At 38.4% G+C, this 18,849-nt stretch overlaps 1 protein-coding gene across 2 annotated transcripts; it reads left to right on the top strand.

Moving 5' to 3' along the window:
• The first annotated feature begins 2,127 nt into the window (after positions 1–2,127).
• GMFB (glia maturation factor beta) lies at positions 2,128–16,583 on the top strand. 2 transcript variants are annotated; one of them, XM_055304417.1, is made up of 7 exons: positions 2,128–2,237; positions 7,030–7,126; positions 8,505–8,554; positions 9,176–9,225; positions 9,906–9,991; positions 10,977–11,050; positions 12,873–16,583. In XM_055304417.1, the coding sequence occupies exons 1-7, from the start codon at positions 2,235–2,237 to the stop codon at positions 12,942–12,944; spliced, it is 432 nt and encodes a 143-aa protein (XP_055160392.1). In that variant the 5' UTR covers positions 2,128–2,234; the 3' UTR covers positions 12,945–16,583. The 2 variants fall into 2 exon arrangements, with proteins under 2 accessions (XP_055160392.1, XP_055160393.1); XM_055304418.1 differs by having other exon boundaries at positions 9,909–9,991.
• Positions 16,584–18,849: the final 2,266 nt, after the last annotated feature.

Here is an 18,849-nt window from a genome sequence, read left to right on the forward strand (position 1 = left end):
AGAAGCAGGCCCCATGCAGGAAGCCCGACATGGGACCCGATCCTAGATCTCCAGGATCACACCCCGGGCTTCAGGCGGCGCTAAACCGCTGCGCCACCAGGGCTGCTCCTGTTCTTGACTTTTTTATACAGGTTAGCCAGGCAGAAAAGTTTTGGAAAATGTTCTGGAACCCAACCCCCCCGTGAATAACCTAAGCCAGATGGCATTTCCAAACCTCATTTAAAATAGCACTTGGGTGGCACCTGGGTGGCTCAGTGGTTGAGATCTGCCTTTGGCTCAGGTTGTGATCCCGGGGTCCTGGGTAGAGGCCCACATTGGGCTCCCTATGAGTAACCTGCTTCTCCCTCTGCCTATGTCTCTGCCTCTCTCTGTCTCTCATGAATAAATAAATAAAATCTTTAAAAAATAAAGTAAAATAGCTGTAATATATTTTCTGGTTAAAACATGTTCTGTGGACTGAGTTTCAAGTTTCTATAGTCTATATTCATTTTATACCTCCCACAAAATAAAATAAATCACATTTTCATGGGTGTTCTTGTCAGTACACCCAGTCCAACATCTTTTCCGTGAAATATAAGATCAGCCCATTTCATAGCCAATAACACTTCAGAAACATTAAAAAAACAGAATGTAAGGGAAAGAAAACAATGGATTTGTTATTTATCAGGTGTAATGTCATGTAGCTTAATACTAATTTTTTCACTTTTTTCTCTGATTCCTCCCAAAGATGGAGAGAGGAGATTGGGAAAAAAGGTGGGGGTTGGGGGAGAATCTATGTTAAAGTCAAATGTAAGCTCATGGACCAGTAACATCATTTTCTCTTCCATCATTTGTTACATGGTACTGTGTGTCGAACTTAGCAGTCCCCTTCTCATAGTAAAAAGTATTTTGGGAGCAGATCACTATGAGAAAGTAGTTGAGCTGTGGAATTTCTTATAGCTAATACTTCCATTTTCCTAATTTATGAGAAAATGTAGATATTGTATCAAATTAGTTTATGTATTTTGAACCCTGCTTTATTGTTATTTATTGACATGTTAACAGTTCATTAAATTTAAACATTAAATACAAACTCAAAAAAATTCTAATAATTCAGGGGCACCTGGGTGGCTCAGTCATTGAGCAACCGACTCTTGATTTCAGCTTAGGTCTGATCTCAGCGTCCTGAGATCCCGTGCCAGGGCTTAGAGGGCAGTCTGTTCATCCCCTTTCCTCTTCCTCTGTCTCTCCCTCTTCCAACTTCACCCGCTCGAGCTCTCTCTCTCAAATAAACAAAAATCTAAAAAATAAAAATTCTAATGATTCAGTTCAATACAAATGAAGAAGGATGACAGCGCGAGCATGTTCTGGAACTTTCTTTTTCTTTCACTCATTCAGCAAGTATTAATTGAGCACCTGTTAGGCACCAGGCCCCCGGGATGATGCTAGCTCATCCCGTAAACACCGACTACCCTGCCCCGGGAAGCTTCTTTATTGGAGGTAACCGCATGAATTCTGGAGTTCAAAGTTTTCTTCTTCCAAACTTCACTCCATTCAAAACTTAGCTTGCTCCAGTAAGTGTGCACCTCCTACAGAAACTTCTTTAAGTGTCATTAGGTAGTGTTTCAATAACACCCGTATAGACATCCTCATTCAATCATACTTCGATAAATGAACACCATTGAGAAAAGGAATGGATCCCCAAGTCCTGGAAGGTGGTGGGGAGGTTCTGGAGAGGACGGGAGGCGAGACAGGCGTGCCTAGGTTTGAGGGACCTTTGAGGGACTTGAGGACTTCCTTCGGCTTCTGTTCTTGAACGGATTGAACTCCATGCTCAAAAAATAAAGCGGACAGTTAAATTTGGAAGGTAGGCTGCGGCCAACATTGCATTATTTGCCATTGACATGATTGACCTAATCGTGCCACCATGAAATGGCTCTCAGTTTGAGTAAAGGTAAAAGGAAGCAAGAACGGGCTTGGATGTTGCGAGTGCATCTCGGCACGGCGGCCCGACTCTCAGACCGCCAGAACCTGCTCTCCTAGGAGAAGCGCGAGCGGGAGCACGAGGGCGCTCGCGTTCCGGCTAAGTTTGAGCCGCGCCTCCCGCCGTCCGCCGTCACGTGCCGGCCCGCCCCAGTCGCGTTGCTGGGTGGGGGCGGCTCTGCCAGGCGCCGGGGCAGGAAGGGAGGCGGTCGTCGTGCCATTCTTAAAGGGGCCCGAGGGGAGGCGAGGAGCTGCTGACGGCCGGAAGGAAAATGGTGAGTTGCCGCCGGGAGGGCGGGGGCCGGAGGGCTGGGCCAGCCAGCCAGCCAGGCTCTGCTGTTTGCCGGAGCCGGACTCGGCGGGCAGCGCCCGGGGTGGGTCGGCGGCCGCTTCCGCCCGGCCGCTGGCGCGTGCCCACAGCAGCGACCTGGCCTCCCCCCGCCGCCGCTGCCACCCCGCCTAAGGGCAGCATCCTCCAGCCAGGCCTGGGTCGACGCGCCCAGCCGATCCTGGCACTGGGGTGCGGCCAGTAGGGCTCCTCGCCGCGTCTTTGAGGACGGAGGCTTGCAGCGCCTGAACTGCAGGGCCGGGGGTCTGGCCTAGCGAAGGCTCCCCACACCCCCACTCGGGTCTCTGCCGGGACCCGGGCCAGGCCTGAGGGGCATATAGGCGCTGAGCATTTTCCGCCTGGCGGCCTTTGCAGGAAGGGCTTGAAAATTTCGGATTCCATTCTCTCCGCCTGGCCTTAGCTTGAGTCTCCTCCTTCCCAGGCCTGTCCCTAAAGGATTTTTCCATATCCTTGCTTTCTTCAGGTAGGGGGCAGTTGGAAACCTTTTGACCCAAGGCTTTGGTGCTTAGCCTTAAAGTGACCGTCCGAAGCTTTAGCTTGCTTCTCCTGGGGGCTTTGGCTTTCTATTCTCGAATAGGTTGAACCCCTCGCTCAAAAATAACGTGGAGAATCAAGTAAATTGCCTAACAAGGATTTTCTGGATTTTTCCTATCAGGTGTTTAAATGTGCTCACTACTTTCATTAGAAACAAAACACAATCCCCCCCACTGTCCTCTATCTCTGACCTCCCACTCATTTCTCAACCCACCTCCCTCGAATAGGTCGTGTCATGGTCACCAAACCCAAAGGACTGTCTTCATTCTCATCTTTCCTGACTTTTCATCTACATTCCAGGCAATTGACTACTCTCTCCTTTTTGAAGCATCCCCCCCCCCCCCCGCCTTTCCCTTGACTTCTGTTTTTTTCCTCCTACTTTTCCTGTTGGTGTCCATTTGTGTCCCATGCAGACTGTTCTGCTTACCTGAATATCACGTGTAGGAGTTCTAAGCTCCAGTCTAATGCTTTGTTTTTCACTCTATTCTTTGTCCATCCTTTCTTACACTTACAGCTTCATTTGTCTCCTACCTATATAAGCAGATGACTTGTGAATTTGTATCACACTTGCTTCTGAGATCCAGTTCAGATCTATATATCCCACTATTCAGTTATCCTGTAGGAAACCTCCCCCCACCCGCCCTCCGGACCTTACTTTGTCCAAAATAGAACTCATGCTCTTTCTCTGCAAAACTGCTGTTCCTCAGTGTTTTTAACTCAGTGAAAGGTACCATTTAGTCTGTGACACAAGTGAGAAGCTTCAGTCATCTTGGTGGCCCTTTTTTCCTAACTCAACCCCACCAATGTCCAGTCTGTCACTAGTGCCTTTATAGAGGTTAAAAGAGTGGCTAGAGATCAGGCTAAAAGATCAGGCTTCACTGGCTGTGTAACTTTGGGGGAGAAATAACTCTCTAAGCCTTAGTTTCTTGCAAAGTGGGGATAATAAAACCATCTTAAGGGATTGTTTTGAGTATGAGAGGAGATGCATGTAAAAGATAGCACTGTGTTTCTCTCATTGTGTTTAATATATATTAACTGTTCGTTAGCAATATTTCCCTACTTCTCTCGATCTTCATCAACCCAAGCTACTTTTCGTCTCTCACTTGGGACTAGGTTTGCCAAGTAACTAGTCTTGCTCTATTCATCTTGGCACTCTGCCTGTTTCCTGCATGCAAATCTGATCATGTTTCAAACATCACCACTTTGCTTAAAACATTTCACTGGCTTCCCTTTGCTTATAGGATAAATACCAAAATATGACCCACCGGGCCCTATTTGGTCCAGCCCCAACCCAACCTCCTCTTATACCATGTTCCTGCTCATTCTCTATGCTTGAGTCATGCTGGCCTTTCATTATCTTAGATATGCCATGATTGCTTTAATCAAAGGTCTTTGCCTAGCCAGTTTTGGTCCTTCAGGTACCTTTTAAGGCAGACCTTTTATGCCCATGCTATTCTTCCCTAGTCTCAAGTTCGTGTAGCAGTCCATGTCTCTCCTGCCTAGTTCTTATCACAGGTGCAAACAAGTATATGTTTTCCTGATCCTTTTGATGTAGGTCTGTTCTCTAGAGGTATGTTCTCTACTACACTATATCAGGAGCTCCCTGAGGACAGACCCATATTATTTAATTATTTTATAGGATTGTATCCCTAGCACTTAGCTCAGTGCTTACACTCACTAAATGTTCCTTATCTGGTTAAACCGATAAGTGAACACTTGAGCTCAACACTCCTCTTAATTGTGTGTTAATATTTGCCATATAGAGTTGTTTGCAGGGTGTTATACTCATTCTTAAATGCTTCTACTAACTGTAAGCAATTAGAACTGACTGAGCCTGGGTCCTTTTTCTTGTAGGAAGGAATTTTTGGCCTTATTATGTATTGGGAGGGGTGAAAATGCCCCCCAAAAGAGCTATATAAATTAAATCACAGCATGTTTTTCACTTGGTTCCTGGTCCTTAGAATGTCAAGATTGCACAAGCAGTTCTGAGTATCAAAGCTGCAAGATAATACTTTTGTGATTAATTGGTCTTTGCCTAAAGAGGAATCTAAAATATTTATTAGTTTCACTCATAGTTGTACTTTTGGTTGAAGAGAGAATGGAAATTTTAGTTTTTTAATTTCTGTATCTTTCTTAAAAGATAGAAAAGATAACTAGGGTTGAATACTACCTTCAGGAAGCTCCATATGACTTAGCATCTCTTTCTCTAAGGAGAACTAATAGGATGTGCATACTTGAGTCACACAGGAGCCTTATTCATTGGATAATACTTGGTGGGATGTCCTTTCTAATTGTAAATAGCATATCCTATGGTATCATACCTTACATATTACCAGTGTTCTGAATTTAAAGGACAATTTAAAATTGATAGCTATTTCCTGCTTTAACTTATGCTCTCATTTACCCAACATGGGGTCAAAAAAGCAGGCTTTTGCCTTCGACCCAGGGTGTGATCTTGGAGTCCCGGGATCGAGTACCGCATCGGGCTCCAGTCCCTCGTCGAGCTCTCTGCATGGAGCCTGCTTCTCCCTCTGCCTGTGTCTCTGCTTCTCTCTCTCTCTCTCTCTCTCTCTCTCTCTCTGTGTGTCTATCATGAATAAATAAATAAAATCTTAAAAAAAAGCAGGCTTTTATTAAATTTGTATTTTAACTTAAAATTGGAGGCCTTAATCTTTTTGGGTTATTTAGCATTGGTCTCAAAAAAAAAAAAAAAGCATTGGTCTCAGAACTGTTCTCTCTTAAGGGGTGGGGGTGGGGAATGACTTATGCATGAAAAGATCAAAGAATATGGACCTTATTTGGTACCTGACTCAAACCAGCTATTGGAGGAAAACAAAACAAACAGTAAGGGGAATTTGAATTCTGTTTGATTATTTGAGGCTAGAATTATTGTTAGTTTTTTTTTAGGTGTGATAATGTTTGTCCTTATATTTTAATGGCACATGCTGTCATTTCTGTGATACATACAAACATTTTTACAGTTGAAATGACTTTAGGCTTTTGCTGTGTGACAGACCATCGGGCAGTATTGAGAGTATTGATGAAATAAGATTGGCTATGTGTTGATAATGTTTGAAGCTGAATTATAGGTGCATAGGGTTCCACCATACTACTCTCTCCTTTTGTATGTGTTTGAAGTTTTACACATTAATGAAAGGAGGAAAGAAGCTTTCCATGCTCTTCCTTGGAATCAGTAATACATCTGCATTACTAAAAGAGTGCTTTTGGTAATTTCCTTACTGCATTTCTGGAGAAGAATCTCTAACATTTTTTCATAATTTTTAAAGGGTTCTTTTAGTTTTTATATTTGTTTCATCTGGTTTTGCTTTCATAGTTCCTTTTTTTAAGTAATCTCTACACCCAGTGTGGGACTTGAACTCATGACCCCGAGGTCAAGAGTTGCAGGCTCTACAGACTGAGCCAGCCAGGCATCTCCCTTTCATAATTCTTTTTTTTTTTTTTAAGATTTTATTTATTTATTCATGAGAGACACACACACACACAGAGACATAGGCAGAGAGAGGAGAAGCAGGCTCCATGCAGGGAGCCCAAAGCGGGACTCGGATCCTGGGATACCAGGATCATGTCCTGGGCCAAACACAGACACTCAACCACTGAGCCACCCAGGTGTCCCAAAAAATATACTTTCTAACAGCAGACAGTGATCCTTGTATTTCCTATATTTTTCTCTTCCTCTCTGGTTCTGATGAAGTTGCACATTATTGCATCTAGTTCTTTGAGAACTAGATTAGCCAAAGAAAAAGTATAACATACGTATAAGATGAACAAGTGTGTTTAATTAATGTAGATACAAAGGTTGGTAGATTTAAGAGCTCTAATTATTTGTATGTTTAAGGGCAGCTCGAGTGGTTCAGTGGTTTAGCACCGCCTTAAGCCCAGGGCATGATCCTGGAGACCCGGGATCGAGTCCCACGTCGGGCTCCCTGCATGGAACCTGCGTCTCCCTCTGCCTGTGTCTCTGCCTCTGTGTGTGTGTGTCTCTCATGAATAAATAAAATCTTTAAAAAAAAATTGTGTGTTTCATGTTAACTCACATAGTTGTGACATATGTAGATGTCAGTGTATGTTTTTAAAGAAAGGTATTAGCTTTTATAACTTTAACATGACCTTGGTTAATTGTATTGAAGTCATGGCATTTTATGCATCTTTTTTTTCTTTTCTAGAGTGAGTCTTTGGTGGTGTGTGATGTTGCTGAAGATTTAGTGGAAAAGCTGAGAAAGTTTCGTTTTCGCAAAGAAACAAACAATGCTGCCATTATAAGTAAGCTAAACGTGATTGCCTCAGTTACATGGTCTTAGTTGATTTTTATCTTACAGCTACATTGAATAAATTGAGCTTTTAGGAAATAATTTGCCTCCTTCTGTTTTAATCCTCTCCATTTCTTTTAGATCACTTTAAAAAATAAGTAACAGCTGTTAACATAGAACAGAGGTGGAGTGCTTACCTTCCTCCTCAGCTGCCTACACAGCTCTGGAGAAAATGATCTTAGTCACTTGGTTTTTGTAGTGACCCATCCAACTCCATCCTTTAACTTCTCAGGAGACTAAAAATTGCCCATTCAATCTCAACCAGAAACCTTTACCTGCACCTGAAATGGTTAAGTGTTCAGCTTTGTCTTCAAAGTGATTTGAGGCCTTATTTCAGTTCTAGACTTGAGTCCCAGTTTTATAGAGCGTACTTTTAAGTGTCACTTCTGACAATGCAAAGAATTATTTGCATATTGCCTCTCCCACTGTGAACTGTATCTGATGTTATGCAGATTTCTTTTATGTTCTTAAGTTATATTTGGTATGGGAGTGGTGATTTAGAAAGCTGAAGGGGAAAGTCAAGGGGGTAACAGTGCAGAACTCTATAGACTATGCTTAACAGAGAGGGATCTGGCAGATGTGAATTGAGGTAGTGACAACTTGTCATGAGTTTTGGCTCTATTACAAATAAATCCTACAACAGAGACATACAGTTCTTAAAAGTGAAAATTCATGTCAGTGCCATTTTGCTGCAAAAGGTAAAGATATTTGAGATCTTTCTATAAGAATTTACTATGAAATCAGTGCAAAACCAAAAATGGCTGGCTTTTCACAGTAATAGAAAAGAATAAAGGCATAGGTTATCTAAATATACATCATTTGGCTTTGGATTGTTACATATATTTGAATATAGATTAACTGCTATTTGATAATCTTGTATCTCATAATAATCATACTGCACTATGAAATCTTGACTCTGGAGAAGCAGGAAATTTGTGGTGGTTCTGTCTTAATTTCTGGTCTGCTTTTTCCTGCAGTTCTAACCATGTTATATAGACCAATCATGTTTGCAGTCACCCTTTTGGACCTTATGTAGGAAGTTGCATTTGAGTTAGAGAATTCTTCAGATACACAGGAAATATAAGGAGCTGACATAAAACTCTAAATAAGCAAATTAGGTGATGCGAATTATGGGTAAAAGCCTTTAAATGCTGACTGCTTGAAAAGCACAGCTAGCTAATAGACCATAAATTAAACTGCAAATGAGTTTTATGTTTGTGTTTCTTAATGTTTTAATTTTAGATGCCAGAGAAAGGGCTGAGAATCCGTGGGTTGGGTAGATCAAGGTCACATTAGAATCACAGTTTACTTATACTATATTTTTATTTTAGTGAAGATTGATAAGGATAAACGCCTGGTGGTACTGGATGAAGAGCTTGAGGTTTGTTTGATCTGCTAAGTACATTTTTATAGTTAAGCACTTACTATTGCCTAAAAGATGCTATGTTAGTTACATGTACTTTTAAAATGAGTCTAAATACATGCTCATTATGCATGAAAACCATGTGCTAATTATTTTGTAGCACATTGTCTTGTTAATTGAATCACCTTTAAAACATTACTGAAATTCAGGGTAGTAAGTGGTAGAAGTTAGAGCTACATGTCCAGTATAACTTCTAAATTGCTTGACCAGTAATTAAAAACTAAAATGCTTATAACCTAAGCATTTAGTTTGTCAAATTAAGTAACTAATTTAGACTAAAAAGAAATTAACATTTTCCCCCTTAAATCAGACATTGATGTTTCCTTTGAAAGGTAGCTTATTAATCTTATTATTTCCTGACAACTGGAACATGTTAATAAACAGAACTAAACTGAGTGGGTTTTCAGTGGATTGAGGGTTTAGTAATCTCAGTTTATATACAATTTAGTAACATAAGATTTTGCATTGTGGTATATGGTTATGAGTTTATATCTATTAGTAGAATGGTTGTTTGGCATATCTCTTAAGTATTTATGGGTTAGAAAAATGTTTAAAAGTTGTTTTTCTTTATGGTGCCAGGGCATTTCACCAGATGAACTTAAAGATGAACTGCCTGAACGACAACCTCGATATCCTTTTCTTAGTGCTTTTAATAGATTTGTTTTCTTTAGTGGTCAGAATTTTTTTTTTTTAATTTTTATTTATTTATGATAGTCACACAGAATGAGAGAGAGAGGCAGAGACACAGGCAGAGGGAGAAGCAGGCTCCATGCACCGAGAGCCCGACGTGCGATTCGATCCTGGGTCTCCAGGATCGCGCCCCGGGCCAAAGGCAGGCGCTAAACCGCTGCGCCACCCAGGGATCCCTAGTGGTCAGAATTTTATTTATGAAGTTGGTTCAATTTTTAAAAGCCCTATATTTTATAAAATCTTCTTCTACAACATGATCACAATTAAAGTAGGTACTCACATACTGGACTAAGAAAAATGGGAAGTTGACATTTTAGTGGGATGAATTATTTCCTTTTTTAAAAGTTCCTTCTGTTATTATGTGTTTACAGTAAATAGAAAAAATCCATCCTAATCCATACTTTTATAATTTATTTTTGAGAGATTATATGTTTTTGTAATTTTGGGGCTCATATATGCTTTTGTGGAAAGATAATGATAAGATAAAGATATGGCTCAAATGGATAGGACAGAAATTTACCATTCATTAGCACCCTAAATATGTGTTTTCTTTCAGAACTTTGTTGGTAAGTACTTGTATCAAATAGAGCAGTAATTTTAGTTTCTTTAACTTGAGAAAAACCTTCATTGTGTATAGTTATAAATACCAACATGATGATGGAAGAGTTTCATATCCTCTGTGCTTTATTTTCTCCAGTCCTGTTGGTGAGTGAATTTCTTTAAATAGTGTGTTGTTTGGATCTGATCTAATTAAACCATTTTTATAGGAGACAAATGTTATGCTTGTTTTAAAGATGTGAAGTGTTGAATAGCCTAAAAGGTATGTATGCACATGAATTCAGCCCTAGAAGAAAGTTACTATAACGTATCCATTCTTAAGAACTTGCTTGTTTTCTTAGGATAAATTTCTAGAAGTGTAATTGTTTAGTCAAATAATACATACATTTTAAGGAATTTGAAATGTGACATTTTAAAATACCAACATATATTTTCTTTTTAAGTTTTGTGTATAAGTACATGAACTTAATGTATAATCATGATATATATTTGTGTTTATCTTTAAAATAGTACTTACTGATGATATGCCTAGAACCTTGAGGAAAGTCCCAGAGTAGCTTACATTGGATATTAAAATGGCTTATTGTTACTTAAGATATATCCATTATCACCAGAACTCCCAGTATCACCACCATTTAAAGCCCACAATAAACTTTCTGAACTTTTCTCTAAACTTTTATTTATCGTTTATTTAGCACTTAAAATATACTGCAGTACCTTTTTAACTTAATATGTAAGCAGCCTGTAACTTTTTCAGGACAGGTCTCCCCACAATGATCCATCACCATCCCTAAACCTGTATATGTTTGGCATCCATAAAATTGATCTTGATATCTAATGTCAAAATTAGGTTATTCTGAAAGCTTCTTAAGTATTTACAAGGTTCTAAAAGATCTGCAGAGACCTAGCCACATTTATTTTTATCAACCTGTGGACTTGTCATTTAGCAATGGCTCCCTGCAGGCAGTATGCAGTGTAAGGCCCTTGAAATACACCATACACATTTAAACTGAAGTTTTTTGTAAGCCTGATAGCAAAGAAAATCCTAAATATGCCATTTTAGAAGTAAAAAATGAAAGCCCATCACTTTTTCAAAAGCTAAGTCTCATTTCTATACTAATCTCTTTTCCAGGGTGTAAGCCTGAACAACAGATGATGTATGCTGGGAGTAAGAATAAGCTAGTCCAAACGGCTGAACTAACCAAGGTGGTATTTATGTTTTACTTGGTTGTTGAGACAATATTTTTCTCTCACTATTAGAGCAATAGCTAAAGTAATCTGAAGAGTTAAGTATTTTTTATGCAGGTGAAAGTTATTTAGAACAGAACAGTAAATATAGAAAGTTTTACTGTTTGAAAATAGAATGATAGAAGTCTTTTTTTTTTTTTTAAGATTTTATTTATTTATTCATGAGAGAGAGAGAGAGAGAAAGAGAGGCAGAGACTCAGGCAGAGGGAGAAACAGGCTCCATGCAGGAAGCTGACACGGGACTCGATCCTGGGTCTCCAGGATCACACCCTGGACTGAAGGTGGCGCTAAACCACTGAGCCACCCAGGCTACTCAGAATGATAGAAGTCTTTAATCAAAATGTGTTTTTTTGAATAGAAATTATGTTGATTAGAAGAAATCACATTTAAAATATAGGCAGCTTTAGAAAAGCTACTGCCACTAATTCAGTCTATTGAGAGTTTTTTCATCTTCCATAATGTCATCTCTAGTAGATAAAAGTAAGCATTGAAGCTTCTGAGAGCCCTTTACCATAGGCAAAATGAACCAAATTCTGTGCAGAAATTCCCTATTAATGCAGTTAACTGTATATAGTACCAAAGTCTAAAATTAATTGGTAAGAATACTTATGAGCTTTACTATGCTAGACCATTCTGTTTTATATGAGACACTTTGTTTAAGATTTCACATTCCCCCATTGTTTTATGGCATTGTTGAAGTTTAGCAGTAAGAGGGGTACTTGTTCTCATACTTTATATAACTTCCATGCATTAGTTTGAGTTGACACAGTATATACTTTTAAGGTTTTGAAATGGAATAGTATATCACTGAAACAATATTAAGTAACATTTCCTTTTAGGTTTTATTTTAAGGACAGTGTCTGTTTTCCCCTAAAGTGTTTAATTATCAACCCAGGAGATGTCGTTTAAGTGCCCTTGGCCTTTTCCCTTTATCTTATGTGATTGTCATTGACACCACCAACTTACCGACACTACTTTTTCTCATTTGTACCATAGGAACACCCTGGAGTTGCTCTAAGGGGGTTAGGTTGTTAGGAGGGAGCCCTGTTAACAACCTCATTTCTGTTCTAATCCCACGCACACCATCAAGTGCTGGAACTAAGGCATTAGAATTTATAAGTTACTTTTACAAATAATCACATTGAGTGTTCAACACAATCATGTGAGTTTGATGGTGATATTTCTATTCTGTAGATGGAAGAACTGAGATTTAGAAGATGAAACTGTTGTCCAAGAGTTGTCCATGATAGTAAATGACAGACCTAGGATTCAAACCCAAATTGGCTCGATCCCATCTTTTCTGCTCTATTACATTGCTTCTTTATAGCCATTATACTTCCTGGGCCTGTGTGTGTATACAGATTCTTGCAGAGTTTTGTGCTGTGGACCTGTAGTCCATCCTTTTAAAACAATCTACAGCTTGTGTTTCCTCCAACTATGGAAGACCAGCATATATTCTTCCACTTACTAACTAGCTAGATTGATTTTAGTTGTGTGTACTCGGGTTATCTCTCCTAGTGGGTGTACAGGACTATTCTTTTAGAATATTCATAGATTTGTACTTTTAAGATAAGAGTTTTGGTTTTATGCCGTCTTGATTGCTAAACTTTGATAATACAGTACTTAGCATTTCAAAAAGTAAAGGTATATCTAATTTACAAAGAGAAGTCATGACCAACATGAATGAAAGGAGAATTTGTTTTTTAATACTCACATATATAGTGTGTGTATTTATTTATTTTTTGAGTGCCAAAGTATGACCTAAGGTTCTTTTCTTAAGGTATTCGAAATAAGAAATACCGAAGACCTAACCGAAGAATGGTTACGTGAGAAACTTGGATTTTTCCACTAATGTGAACTTCTGTGTTTCTAAAGTATTTATGTATTAACCTGACCATACTGGAACCAGACATAAATACTTATGCCTAAAAATGCACTGTTACTTACAGTTTGTTTCCTGCAGTAAAGAAAAATTCTTCATTTGTTCAAATTTTGAACAAAGGGGAAATCATCTTCATAGTAATGAAACTTTGTAAAGTGTTTCCTTATATTTGTAATTGTTAGGTGGACTACTTCTCTCCAGGGATTTTTTGCACTCTTGTGACTAATTTCTATAACTTATGGTTCAGAATTTGTTACTATTTACAGACACCATTGGAAAGTGGGTATTAGATTGTGATAGACAACAGTTGCCTCCTTTTGACAAATACTGGATATTAGCAGTTTATATATGAAAATAGCATATTATCACTTGTCAAATCTTTAAAATTAAGTTGGGGTAAAAGACTTGAATGACCCAATTTAGAGCCATGAAAAATAATTACTGTAGTGTAAGCTGCATTACAGATACACTTGTCATCAATTCCATGCCTTCTTTGGTTTCCTGTATCTTTTTAATCAAGTCCAGAAACTTTGTTCATCAATCATTCATTCTTAAGGTCTGAGAGTTAGATTTTATAGTAGTTATGACTATTCTGTTTTCTTCTTATAGAAAATAGCATGTTAGTCTTGGAAATTGATAGGTTGGAACTAATCAAGGGCTTCATTCCTGGTTGTGTCATAGCTAGATAGTTTTGGATCTAGGTTAATAACACTTTATTTATAAAGCACCTCTTAATGTCCTGTGAACACAAGTTATTTTAAATGTGTTAATACTGTGCCTTTGATTTGTTAGCTTTAAAGTTAGTTTAAAACTTTTACACTGCCAGTATTCCGGATTTGGTGAAATTAATACTTTTGTAAAGGGTCCAAGTAAAACAATTTTCTAACGTGTGTATCTGAAATTTGTAATAAAATCAACCTCATATTTTTAAAATTCCAACTATCTGCTTGCATTGGTGAATATATGGCAGTTGAGAGTTATAATTTGGGGTACATTTATGATGACTTTTGTGCCATAGGAAAAATTACTTATCTTAAAAACCTTGGCTAGAGTTAATAACATTAACACATCAGTAGAAATTGCATCTTATGTCCTAAATGTCAGAAGATATTCTAAACTGGATATCTGTTTTTATTGGCATTCTTGACATAAAGCAAGGATTCTAATATATAGTGTACTTTAAGAATATTATAATTAACTGTTTAACATTAATTTGATAAAAGGTCTTGAGACTGTAAAGACTAGCTGAATTTGGTGAACAAATTCTTATATTAAGAATATCTCAATCATTTCAAAACTGGAAAGGCATTATTTTATGTTGGTGTATTTTTCATTTCTATATTCTTTGCATTTTTTGAGGTTTCTGTGCCTACTTTAATGAAGAGGTAAAGATAGTTGGAATTTTCACAATATTGAATCTTCTGTTGCCAACATTGTTTGGCTTCACTAATCTCAAAAACAGGAAGCAATAGGAAGTTAGTTGGAGATGAGGAAGTGCTAGAGTGGGCATTTGTTTTGGTTAGTGAATGGGAAGGATTCTTTATTCCAATTTCCAGAGAGAGAGAGAGAGAGAGAGAGAGAGAACTTCACCCAGGAGGTTTACGAGTTCTTTAAACAACTATTTTGATATTGGAGAATAATACTTATAATTCTGCGGAAATGCAAATAAAACCCAAATGAATGGAGAGGGTTTTTAATGTTCTTAAATGAAGGAAATGAGATTTCGTTTCACCTGGTTTGCAGCAATAAGAGAAACTAGTGCTGCAAGAATGTATTTTTTAATGAGGTTCCTTACTTTGTCTTGCATGTTTTAGTTATTTTGTTTTCAAACTTGAAAATTCTTCATAATGTCAGATGAGACTGACTTACATAAACAGAACTTAGTTCCCCTGTTCTCTAACAGGGACAGAGAACTGTGATAAGTCATGTTTTTTTGAATTTGTTTGACTTCTTATCAATAACATGTATTTTGCAAGACAATAGATTGGGGAAATCAGTAGAACATGTTTTTACTCCCTCTGTCCTATAGGGAGACTTACAAATCCTATGCTCTAGAGTTGTTCTCAGACTTTTTATATAAATTTCCCTTCCATGTAATCAAATTTTGCATTGTTCTTTTCAAGAATATTTTCAGTTTGCTCTCTTTTTCTGCCTTCTCTCATATAGTAACTCCAGATTGGATAATTCCAGTTTTTACATTCCATAGCTTTCCGGTGCAGCCATTCCCATTCATATCTTAATCTTTCCCTTTTGGCATCAGCTTTTTTCCTGGGAACCTCCTTCATGGTCTTCTAAGTCAGCATTAGTTTTAAAATTCTTGGCCTTGCATAAGTTCTGCATAGCATCTGATGTTGTCACAATAGAGCCAACTAGTAATCCTAACATATTTTTAGTATGGTTTTTGTGGCAACATAAATGACAAATGAAGAAATCTGTTCTCAGGTTACTATGCTGAAATTCCAAAATGTCAGAGTTTTGAATAGTCTTCACTTTGTTTTGGTATTGAAGCAATCATGTTAGGAAAAAGATTGTTAGATTGTTTTTGTTTAATTGACTTCTAAAATAAATGTTCAAATTTGTCTATTTCTAAAAAGTTTACCAAATGCCTAGTGCAGTTAAACATACTCTTGTTTAAGAGGGTGTTGCTAAATTTTTTATTACCATTACTAAATAATCTTTGTAGCAGAATGTCTGTCAGCACTTTTCTCTCCCCTTTTATCTCCTATTTTCAGGAGTCAAATGTAGCCATAAACTGTATCTGGTTTGACACTTTAAAAATTTCCAGTTAGAGGAGTTTATTGCCAAATTAAATTTGGCTGTCTTTATTCCCCACCTATATGTAGATAGTAAGGAAGGTATACTTAAAAAAATGTTTGGACTACTTTGAAACCTGAGCAATGTCATTAATCCATAATGTGGACTAGTGATGAATAGATATTTTCATAAGAGTTTAAATGCTGATATTTGGTGGAAGTAGAGAGTAACTTGTATTCTATCAATTCAAGTATTCTTAGTACAGTTGCTTTCTCTATTTGTTCACTAGACTGATAATACTGGAATCTATAGAATTTGAGCCTTTACAACTTATGTGAAGAAGTGTCTCAAACATTTCTGGACAAATCTTATTTTATATTTCTGGAAGAATGTAAATCTTCTTAGGCCACTTAACACCAATGGTCCCAAGTTGAATATTCTTGAGAAATCTGTTTCTTGTTATGCCATTTGACATTTCAAATCAGTGACCATGTTCATGTAATATTCAAAACAACTATGTTAAGGTTGTGATAGAAACTGTGTTTTATTGCTTTTTGGAATATAGTTCATACACATATATTACTTGAATATTGTTTGAGATCACTAACTTGCCAGGGCAGTTCCCACTGATCGAGATGGTCCAATATAATCTCATCGAGGAGGCTTGAAACATTAATGGTTTGGTCTTGTGAATTTTAACAGTTCCCTGTCATCATTTAACAAACTCAACAACTGGCACAACTTTTTAAGCTGTGATTTCAGTCTCTGCTAGTTCATATTGCATGTTTATTTTGGACAGTCTTCTGTTAAGCATGGTGCTTGTACTGGTTTAAATAAAATGTTAACATGAAAGGACTTTTGGCTTTCATTTTTTTCTCACCCCCTCTGCCTTTTGAAGTTACTATTACCTGCTTGGCTCAAGTAGTGTGGCTTCTGCGTAAGCCACACAGATTCACTTTACATTCTCTGGGAAAACTGAGGCAAAATAAACAGGAATCTCTTGGCAAAGATGGGATTATAAGATAACAAGATTATAAAAATTTCTAAAACTTGTCCTGAGGCTAAAATGATTTGTTTGTAGTGGTGGGAAGGCATTATATCATGATGAACCCTTGCTCTTGACGGGAAAACTATATGTTAAAGGGGCTGTATACTTCCTAAGAAGTCAAGTTGAAGGATCTTTTATTGAATATAGTATATCACTATTATTAAACATCCATTGAAGATCCATCCTACCTTTCTGCGTGGTTTGTGTTTCATAGCTATCTATCGAATGAGTACAAGTCACCACTACTTACCTAGCCTTTAGTCTACCATACACGTCTTGTGGTTGAATATGTGATAGAAGTCACGATTTTGTCTGTGAAAGGATTAGTTTATGCCTTCCTGTCTTCAAAAATCTCACAAGGAGAATTGGCCAGAGCTTGGAAACATGTCTTATTTCTCAAATTTGTCCATTTACCTATTCAAACAGCGAGCTCCTAAATTTTTTCACCTTCATTTTTTTCCTGTCCTTTTACTTTTCAGCAAAAAGCATTTCTGACCACTATAAGTCCCAGGGTGAGCCCACTTTCATTTGTATGAGGGCACACCCTGAGTGGATATTGGATCCTTTACAGTATATTTTTGGTTATGTTGGGGAGCCAAGTAGATCTAAAGATCTTACTGCTGAGCATCAGGGAATTTTTACACCATCTCTTTACTTGAGGTCTGTCCCCACATGACATGAAAGCATCCTGCCAAGGTAACCCCCTTTTCTAGTTATAGGAAAGGAAAAACAGAATGCCTAGGTTGTATCCAAAAGCAATGCTGTAGTCTCCAGACTGTATGTGTGTGTGTGAGAGTGTGCATGAACGAGCAGGACACACCTTGTTATATCACAGGATTAAGCACGGGTTCTCTTCCTAGAATTTCAGGCTTTCAGTATTTTGGCCCACTCCTTGCCTGTGGTAGACAGCCAAGCCCAAATGTGCTGCAGCCCTCCATTAGGTAGAAATGCCCCAGTCACTGCTCCTTGCTGAAGCCTTCAAGTATCCATGATTTGCCCTATATGTCTGTACCCCTCGTCCTCAGCCCCTCCCCATCCTTCAGATACACAGGATCTCTCATTTCCAACCCCCTGGTTGAACTCTAGAGCCTAGCCTCTTAGATGCCACTTGACTGGTACCAAACAATGAGCTGGGCCAATCTCCCAGTGTCAGATACCAAGAGGTACTTTACAGTTCAATTCCTGACGCTGGAAAGATGACCTCATTCTCTTGGAGTGGGAACTGAGCTTGGAAGCATGCCATTAGATGGAGAAGAGGGAGAGAAGATGCCAGGTGGGGCAGTATAGAAGGAAGCAGGCATGCAGAGTAGCTGAAGCATGTTGAAGGAGAAGCCCCACACTGAAGAGTCACATTCTCATCTTTGAGGTTCCTAGGACCTCTTCGACCCAGGGCCACTCTGCAGAGTTCCCTCTGAGACTTGGTTGGTTAGCTCTTTCTGGATTCCTCTGCATGTCTGTCCCTACCAGAAATTAAGTTATTGTGGACATGTCTGTTTACTTGCATGCAAAAGAAGCTAATTCTGATACTACTACTGGTTTCACCTGCCACTATTCCCTACATTTACACTCCAGCCTAGTTGAATACCCTTCTTTCATGCAAACATGCTCTGGGCCTCATCCCCTACCAACAGGGACACCCTCCCCAGGCTGCTGCTTGCTGCCTGTGAAAATCAACAATCTTCAATAATTATCTCCAATGCCATGAGATTGGTATACCATGGTATACCATGAAATCTATTGTTGGTTGAACTAAATACAGTAACTAATGTAGGAAAACACAAAACTTTTATTAAACCAGTATCATTAGAGAAAAATCAGAAAATGCAAGCAAAAAGAAGAAAATGTCTACTGCCCCAAGAAATCCACTGTGATCTTTTTTTGTTGCCTCTTTCCTGTCTGGAGGAATTCTCTGGCCTCCGTAGCTTTTTTAGACACCCTAAAAATTTATAGAATTACACTCATTTTTTCAGGTAATAAAAATCCCAACCTAGTCCAACGTCAAAACTTCAATCTCTTACTTCCTTTAAAGCAAGCTCCCTCCCTCACTTCTCTCTTCCCTCCACTCCAGTTCCA

Source organism: Nyctereutes procyonoides, unplaced genomic scaffold, assembly GCF_905146905.1.
Source record: "Nyctereutes procyonoides isolate TBG_1078 unplaced genomic scaffold, NYPRO_anot_genome, whole genome shotgun sequence".
In the NCBI taxonomy this organism is placed as follows: Eukaryota; Metazoa; Chordata; class Mammalia; order Carnivora; family Canidae; genus Nyctereutes; species Nyctereutes procyonoides.